Genomic DNA, 8876 nt, shown 5'->3' with positions numbered 1-8876 from the left:
ACATGGTCAACACTGTGAAGAGGTGTTACTAAGACGATTTGGTCCGACTCAGAGAAGGAAAGAGACAACTCTGCCCTTAGCCTGATCAGGCCCACAGGAAGGAACCACATTGGGGGCAGCCTTTGAGAGTGTGACAATGAGAGAGAACCTTCTTTAGGAGGGGACTCCCTGTTGCCGACCTTGAAAAAGCAAAGATGGGACATTCGTGTACTGGGGCTGTTGCAGAGGGGATGTGCCCAGAGGTTGGGCCACGCTGCTTGAGAATCAAAGCATCTTCTAGTCCTAAACTGCTTGAATGCTGCAATCACCGGATTTTGGGTCTGGGGCAACCCAGGTCTTCGTCCGACTCTTCCGGAGGGCACTTTCCCTAGGGAGCACGTCTGGGGACTGGCTTCTCTGCTTCCACCTTTGCTGGCGTGGCCAAAGGAACATCCCCGTAGGCCCGGTAGCCACCAACCAGGCAGTATGTCTCCCCATGCCAGCCCAACTGCGTTTCTCCACACCCTCGCTTGAGGACACGGTAGTGACCAGGTATAGGACGAGAAACGGGAGCCACTGCTGCTGCAAAGAAAATCAGAACTGATCAGTCACTTCTGCTGTACACAGTCTCCTGCCAGAATTTCGCTCTCTCATGTCTCTCCCAGTTTCTGGCTGAAGACCTTTAATCTACGTGACATCCAAAACACAGCCTTGGCCCATCACCTCTATGAGTCCCTAGAGAAGGGACACTTGCTGCCAAAGCAATTCCTAGAGCCTACGGCTGCAGCACATGAGGAAGTCTCTTCACCGTTTCCAGGGGAAACAGTAGAGCCCGAAAGTAATTGCAGTCATGATCCTCTCCCTCTCTCCCTTGCACAACAGAGAAAACATTTCTTGCAGTCTGTCACTTCTGAGGCTTTAATGGAAATGCCTTTCAAGTTTTGGATAAAAATAATCTAATCTAAGTTGGTTAAGAACCCCTCCCACCTTGGCAACCCCTCTTGGGCCCCATTTATACTGCCTGTTTCAACCACACTGAACTCTAGCCCTCTGATACATTTATCTAGATTAGAACAAGGCCAAATACAGAGGCAGAGTGATCAGGAGACTCAGAACCGGGTTCTGGGTACCAAGCCTAGGCTCACGTCAACCCAGCCTCCTGGGACGCCATCTCCTCAGCCCTCCAGGCTCAGTAGCACTTCAACAGCCCCCTTGGTGCTTCCGGTCTTCCCGTCACTATGGCACCACCCTCTCCCCTAGTGCTCAGCAGCTCAGGACGGGATGTGTCTGAGGGCACCGATAGAGATGTCTCCATGACAGCACAGAGGTGCCTGGGTTTGAAGGTGTGTTTCAAGAGGGGCCCTCTTCCTCAAACTGCTCCATTTACCATTTGCCAACAAAAAGGCACTTGTCTTTTGCTAAGAGGCCAGTCAGGAAAGGGTCTGAATGGAAGCATCCTGTAGCCCAAAGGGGAAGGCTACATTTATAAAGATCAGAACCATCCTGCATACTTGTCCAGGGATGACCTTTCACTTGTCCTCAGCAGTGAGCACTGTGGGTCCCTGAAGGTGTCCCAGGTCACTGGTATTACTTACAGCTGGGAAAGTGTTCAGGTGTATGTGGTGGGCAAGCCCCACAGGAACATGTGGCAGCCAGGGGAGGTTGTGTGTACACCATGCATCCTGTACAGGTGCCCGGTCTCAGTGTACCTGCTGCACTGCCCTCCCAGGGAACAGAGGACAGGTTAGAGTAAATACAGAAGATCTGGTCAGGCATTCTCTCTCAGACAACCAGAAGATTGGTATCTGGTGGAGAACTGGCAGGGAAGTTTCTCTGAGGGCAGCACGTTGGCATAGTTACCCTTACCCGGTGAGGTCATATAAGGAACCTGTGACTTGAGGGGCAGGCTTCAGGAGGAGGGGCAGTTTTGTGGAGGAGAGTAGGGGGGAGGCAGAGGTACTCTGCCTGGTCCCTCACACCTGGGCCTCCCCACCCATGCCCTAGTCTAGTAAGACACCCCACGTGGGGCGTGCCGGTGGGCTGGCACAGCCCCAGGGGCCCCAGGAGGGCAAGAGAGACCCACATTCTGAGATTGGCTTGAGAGGCAAGGTTAACGTCACAGACAGCTAGGTTGTACGGCACTGACCCTAAGAGGCAGAGATTTGTGTGGACTGGGGAATCAGGGAAGGCTCCTTGGCAGTGGGCCTGAAGGACAAGTGAGATTTGGACCCATGGGGAAGAGAGGGAAGACATTCCAGATTGGAAGAATAAAGGCAAAGACACACTCTCCTCGACCTTGTCCTGCCCCAAATATAAATTCATAGAACCCTCACATTTTCACAACTGAGGACTGAAGAAAACCAAGAGGTTAAGGGGCCTACCCAGTGTTACACAGGTAGTGGAGAGGTGTTCTGCTCAATGGTTAGGTTCATGTTGGGGCTCCGGATTTACAGCTGATAGGAATGTGAGGACAAGCTCATGCCATTTCAAACATTTCCAAGTGATACTGAGAGAGATGTTAAAGGTGCAAAATGAGGGTGCTGAATGACCTCACAAAGTGGGAATGGTGGGCCCACTTTCATACGAAATTCAAAACAAGTTCATGACCAAAGGACATAATACAAAATGACAACGTAACCGTTACACTCCCCTCTCCCCTAGAGGTAAAAATCATTATAATCCTCTCTCTCTCCACCATGAAAGGATGAGATAAAGGCTCAGCAGCAGCCCCCGTGAAACACATGGTCAACACTGTGAAGAGGTGTTACTAAGACGATTTGGTCCGACTCAGAGAAGGAAAGAGACAACTCTGCCCTTAGCCTGATCAGGCCCACAGGAAGGAACCACATTGGGGGCAGCCTTTGAGAGTGTGACAATGAGAGAGAACCTTCTTTAGGAGGGGACTCCCTGTTGCCGACCTTGAAAAAGCAAAGATGGGACATTTGTGTACTGGGGCTGTTGCAGAGGGGATGTGCCCAGGAGGTAGAGACTGTTTGGACTAGTATTTTAGAGGTTGGGCCACCCTGGTTGAGAACCACAGCACCTTGTATTCCTAAACTGCTTGAATCAGTCCGTGTACGGTAGGACAGACGAAGTCAGGCCTCATTGGAGCAGACTGCCTTTGGGAGCGGTAGAAGGTAAAATGTGAAGGGGAATGCTCTGCAGGTTTGTCATGGGAGGTGGGCCAGCATGAGACCATTCAGATTCTCCAAGTCTCCAGAGATTACTTGGCTGGGAGCATCCCTCTGATGTGGTGTGGGGACTCCTACCTTAACAGGACCTGGCTGCTCATCTGGGGAAGGCAGAATAAATGGTTTATTAACTTAAGAGAGCGAGAGACTCACCTGGGGGGTTCCACAAAACCACTTAAAAAGACTTGTACCTGGATTCTTGAGCGAACCCTCAGAAAACTTATCTAGATCTGGAGTAGGGCTCAGGAAGCTGCACTTTTAATAAGCTTCCTGGGCAGTCCCACCACAGTGGTCCATGGATAGAGTGACCAAAGTATTGTGTATTCTCGGTTGCTTTTGGGAGTCAAAGTGGGCAATGTTAAAAACTGCAGCAGGCATACGTATAAACAGGGAATATTCAAGGCAAACAGAGATGTATAGTTATTCTATGCATGAATCAGATTTGAGAAAAGCTAGCCTGGTGGTTAAAGAACACAACCCTTGGGACAGACAGACCAGATTCTGTCCTACTTACTTGTGTGATTTTGACCAAGTTCTTTTATCCTTCTGACTGTTTCTTCATATGGAAAAGCGCTATGGCTGTACATTTAGCACAATATTCTCTTTTGGCAAAGGTTGCTCTGGGTCCATTTGTGTTCTCTGCAACTTAATCCTTTCCGGTGTGCAAGCATTTTTAAGTTGTTTGGTGAAGTAGTACATTTGACTTTCAACTGTTCATTACTTTGGGCAAAGCTTATATAATGCTGCAGAGACTAGAACCTATGCAGAGATAGTGAGAGGATGTTATAAGCTTATTCTGCTGGTTTATAAAAAAGTTTAACCTTTTCTCCTCTTCCTCCGCCTGCCACCAAGAGATGAGAAAGAAGGCAGAGCCTGGAAATGCACACCAAGCAATACTTCTGTGTCAGTTTGCCTTTTATTCCTCTGCCAGTACTTCCCAGAGAGATTTCACCAAAAGTGCCTAACCTTGCCATGGCCATTGTTGTGAAGAAAATTTCTCTCTATTGCTAGTCACATCCCTTTTTCCTTCTCCTGGGCGCTTAATGGATGTTTGGGGGCAGGAAATAAAATTTAAACTAAAACATCAATTGAAAGAGCCTTCGTCCTAAGTGTGGTAGTTTGGAGTGTGAATCTTCTCAGTCTAGTGAATTCTGCCCCAGTGGAAACTGTTATTAAGGGACACCCATAGAAACATCGCTTATTGTTAGAAACCATGACATAATACAGAGCCAAGATCGACTTTATTCTTCATGTGAAAGACTACAGAGAGCCATGCTCAGTAGTTCACCCTCCAGTGTTGGCCAGCAGCTTACCTTTTGAAGCCAGACAGCAGCCCGGGCCTTCAGAAGGTGACTAGGCAGCCCAGAGCACCCTACTGACAAGTGTGCTTACCCATCCAGCACAGAGGGAAAGGTCCCTGTTGTGGCATCATATATAAGCCTGCTGCAATAAGGTTTGCTGGTGCTAAGGCTCTGTCACTGAGGAGGACCCTAGTCCTGGAAGGCTTCTCCTCCGGCGAGCTGCCAGCTCAATCTTCTGAACCAGGCTCACGTCCCAGGGATGGGTCACAAAGCTGATGACGGTGCCTGGCACCTCGCTCCCCACCCGGCCCACCCTCCCTGCTCTGTGGATGTAGTCTTGCAGGGTGAGAGGGAAATCATAATTGATGACTAGCTCCACCTGGGTGCTGTCCAGGCCCCGAGAGGCGATGTCTGTGCAGAGAAGTATGTCTCGGGAGCCCTTCTGGAAGGACTGGAAGATGCCTGCTCTCATTGAGGCTGGCATCTGTCCCTGCAGTCTTAAGTGTTGGATTTTGTGGTCATCCAGAATATACCCCAGCCAGTTCACAGTGCTGGAGCAATTACAGAACACCAGAACAGTTCCTGCGGGGCCAGTCCTATATGCTCTGTCATGCTGCTTGAGGATCTGCACCAACCCAGTCACCTTCTCTGTTCCCTTCAGTCTCATGAATGTCTGTCTGACATGAGGCATGATGCAGTGGAGCTTGTCACTGGTAACGGTAGTTAGAGAGTCTAAGCTGGCAACTTTACTCAGCAGCTGGCCTACACCTTTGGGAAATGTGGCCCCCACCAGCACTAACTGAGCTTTGGGATTGAAGGGGTCTTTTAAGTCAGCTGGGCCTTCTGCTATATGGCTCCCCTCCAAGATGTAATCCACCAGTTCCAGGAAGCTTTCATCCAACAGCGTGTCTGCCTCATCCAACACCAAGAAGGACAGCTGCTCCAGGCTGACCAGTTGAGTTTTCAGGGCCTTCCACAGAGCCCCCGGAGTGGCCACTAGTATATCTGCTGGAGGTTGTCTGGACAGTTGCAGCCTGATCCTACTCATGCCATGGCCTCCCCCTAACTCCCGCACCTGGAGGCCCAAGGAGCTGCCCAAGGGCTGGGCCACGGCCCGCACCTGTTCAGCTAATTCTCGAGAAGGCACAAGAACCAGGCCTCGAGGAGCAGGGATACGACAGGGGTCCAGGCTTGGCTGGCCCAAGAGCCGTTGAAGGAGAGGTAGCACGTAGCCAAGAGTTTTGCCACTGCCGGTTTCTGCGGCGCAGAGGATGTGGCGGCCGCGAAGGAGTGGGGGAATGGTACTCGACTGCACGGTTGTGGGCCGAACAACTTCGGGAGCAGCCTCTCGTAGTGCGCTCAGAACGCGGAGCTCCAGACCCAGATCGGTGAAGCTGCCCTTGGGCGAGAGGTTCCGCAGCGCCGGAGCCTCATGTTGCGCGCGCTCGATGGAGAAATGGTCCCCGTGGGCGCGCCGATTCCTCCAGCCGCGCGAAGCGAGTGGCGCGGGCTCCCAAGGGCCCAGCGTGAGGCGTGCCGGCTGGTTCAACTCCGGTCGCCTCGCTGAGATCAGCAGCGGCCCAGGTCGCACCAGCACCGGCCGCGGGGGGCTCCGCTGCCCGCTCTGCCGCTCTTCCTGCCGCCGCTGTAGAGCCCGCGGGATGCGCACCACGGGCAGGGGCTCGTTGGGACCGCGGACCATCAGGTCCCGGCGAGGCGCCAGAAGCAACCGAGCCGCGAGCGACAACAGTCCCAGCCGCCGTGCTAGAGCCATATTCCCCTTGCTGCGGGAGAGGCGCACGACAGTGACGTCACGGGCGCGCCAAGGCCTCACGGACGGTGGCTGGCGCGGCTCAGTAAGGCCCGCGGAATTGGCGAACTGTGTGGAAGGAGTGGTATCTGTAGAGCTCAGCAGCGGCGAGGTCTGTAGGTCCGAACAGGGGATGGTGACTCCAGGCCCCGGCCAACCTTGGGGAAGGGTGCGCGGTGGAGGCAGGACCGGGGTCCGGCGATAGGCGGCGATGGGGCCCTGGCATTACGAAACAGGAGGGCGGAGGGCTTCTGGCGATCCGATGTCCGATCCCTGCAATGCTCTTTTGTCGCCCTCACAGCTCCTGTCATGGCTTGGCCAGTTCGGGTCTCCCCCTGTAACTTATGAGGGTGCGGCGATGTTTTCCCAGCTGTGGTCCCCGTGTAAGGTCTTTTAATACAAGTATTTATTGAGAGTCTGAGTGAATGGTCAGGCCTGGGGGCCGAGACCAGGAGTCCGGAGTCGTAGATCCAGGCTCACCCTTCCCTTAGAGCTCCCCAGAGAGCTGAGGGCCCCGAGGGCAAGCTGATGGCCTTCAGCGTATCTTCTCTTCAGTCAGGAGAACTCATCTCTTGGTACTTTTCCCCTTTCTTTTCAGCTGAGGTTCATTCTCCCCTCCCTTGTCACCCTTTCCAACTTCTCATCCTGAACCCACTGCTTTCTTGGCTAGTTCACCTCCACTGGCTTTCCAGTCAGATACCTCAATTCCGTAAATAGCAGCAAGGAGGGTCCTGCTACAGGTTTGTGGCTTGTCTCACAAAGCCATGGTCAGGCAGGATATTTTACTTGAATTCAGTTGTTCAGGTTGCCAAAAAGCCTTACACTACTGGTACTTCTTGAACGGATCCCGAAAATGGGTGTCAGATCATTTCTGTAATTTCCAGTGCCTGGGGTAGGAGATAAGGTAAATGTGGATTAACCACTTGGGAGGTTCTTAACATCTGGAGAAAGAGTTTTACTTTCATCAGATACCGTTATAGAGATAAATACTATTAAATTTCAAATAGCATTTTGATACACGATAGATTTTCTGGAGAGTTACCTGTTAAGCCAGCAGAGGAGAGAGTTTTGAGTACTCACGGGTGAACAGAGTCATTGGATAGAGCAGTGGCTCTTGAGTGAGGGTGATTTTGCCCTCACCCTTCCCCCAGGACGTTTGACAATGGCTGGAGACATTTTTCTTTGTCACATCCGGGGGTGTGTGTGCTGCAGGCATCTAGGGGGTAGAGGCCAGGATGCTACTACATATCGTACAAGGCACAGAACAGCCCTCCCCACCACCCCAAAAGAATTATCTGGCCCATAATGTCAATAGCGTGCTATGGAGAAACCTTGGATAGAGGCTGAGGACTGAAGAGAGGCTGAGGTTGTCACATGTACTCTCACTTCAGGTAGTCAGTCACATTTGCCAGACTCTTGTGTGGCCCTGCCCCTTTCCCAGAATCTGTAGCAGCCACACTGATGCCATTGCTTGTCATGTCCTTGGGATGAGAAAACCTTGGGGGCTCCTGAAAGTCATAAACACACGAGGGAGTGATTTAGGAGGGTGATGTGGGAGAAGAGAACTTTAGGAAGAACAAAACTGTCCTCATGTGTTTGGGAAATGTGCCAGATGGAAAAGAGATGAGGTGTGCCATGGGGTGTACCATTCCAGAAGGCAGACTGGGACTGATGCGTGACAGGGAGTCAGATTCTGAATTTGATATAGACTGCTGTAGCAACTAGAAATGCCTAGATCTGTCCAGAGAGTGCTGGGTTTTCTGTCACTGCAGAGTTCATGTATAGGCTGATGACCACCGATTGGTGATATGATAGAGGGGAGTTGATATAAAGGCTGCTCTAAGATATTGTGATTCTACACTGCTTTTACGATTCTTTCCCAGAACTCGGAGCTCCTCGTTCGTTAGCTGAAGAGCTCCTTGGATGTCTGCTCTGACATGTTTCATACATTTACATGTGCCACTCATTTTTCAGGTACAAAACAAAGAATCGCTTTGCACAAAGCCAGAAGGGATACATTGAAAGAATTATCAGAAAAGAATAATACATAGGTATGTATTTGCATTGACTTTCTCCAAATATTTGAGACAGGGTAGCTGGTTAGTGGCTGCTTTCTCATGCTCGAGCCCTTACAATGTGATCACCTCAGAATGTCATAGGGATTGGAGCCTGTCTGAGCCTGTCTGTCTCTGCCCATGGCCCCTAGTTTCTTCTTGTCATTGCTTTAGATACTGTGTAAGGCCCTTCTCTTTTCCTCCTGCTCACAGCAGACATTGAGTAACCTCTAGTTATTACTGAGATGCATATTTCACAGTATAGTACTTTAGAAATGAGAAAGGTTTACTTATTGTGGAAACAAATGTAGGCTCCTGGGAGTGTTAGTGTCACTTGGTAATGTTTTTCCCAGGGCTGCCATGGTAACTGATGTTGCCTGGTTACTCCCTATGTTTTGAAAAGAATTCTTCCTTGGATCTCAGGTGATAGTGGTACATTCCTTCATTCATTTATTCATTCAGTAAATATTTTCTGAGCACCATGTATGTGCCAGGTACTTTTCATATGGACAGTGGACAAAACAGACAAAATTCCTGCCCT

The 8876-nt window shown here is 50.9% G+C and overlaps 2 protein-coding genes across 8 annotated transcripts in view; one reads left to right on the top strand and one right to left on the bottom strand.

Moving 5' to 3' along the window:
* Positions 1-205: 205 nt before the first annotated feature.
* Positions 206-6261, bottom strand: DDX28 (DEAD-box helicase 28). 3 transcript variants are annotated; one of them, XR_009006162.1, is made up of 2 exons: positions 4484-6261; positions 206-561 (listed from the first exon to the last, which is right to left on the bottom strand). XR_009006162.1 is itself a non-coding variant. In XM_057534786.1 (1 exon), the coding sequence occupies exon 1, from the start codon at positions 6243-6245 to the stop codon at positions 4635-4637; it is 1611 nt and encodes a 536-aa protein (XP_057390769.1). In that variant the 5' UTR covers positions 6246-6261; the 3' UTR covers positions 4393-4634. The 3 variants fall into 3 exon arrangements, 1 of the variants encoding a protein (XP_057390769.1); XR_009006163.1 differs by having other exon boundaries at positions 206-558; XM_057534786.1 differs by lacking the exon at positions 206-561 and having other exon boundaries at positions 4393-6261.
* The window catches only part of DUS2 (dihydrouridine synthase 2), a 45112-nt gene continuing 42497 nt past the window's right edge, over positions 6262-8876 (top strand). For 2 of the 5 annotated variants that reach the window (XM_057534790.1, XM_007198157.2), the window contains exons 1-2: positions 6262-6393; positions 8256-8332. The gene's annotated coding sequence lies outside the window, so the exon portion shown is untranslated. Of the gene's footprint in view, positions 6402-6582; positions 6665-8255; positions 8333-8876 lie in introns of all 5 variants that reach the window. The other 3 variants (XM_057534787.1, XM_057534788.1, XM_007198158.3) reach the window with 3 other exon arrangements.

The sequence above is a fragment of the Balaenoptera acutorostrata genome, chromosome 19, assembly GCF_949987535.1.
Source record: "Balaenoptera acutorostrata chromosome 19, mBalAcu1.1, whole genome shotgun sequence".
Classification (NCBI taxonomy): domain Eukaryota; kingdom Metazoa; phylum Chordata; class Mammalia; order Artiodactyla; family Balaenopteridae; genus Balaenoptera; species Balaenoptera acutorostrata.
This window is presented reverse-complemented; position numbering and strand designations above follow the sequence as displayed.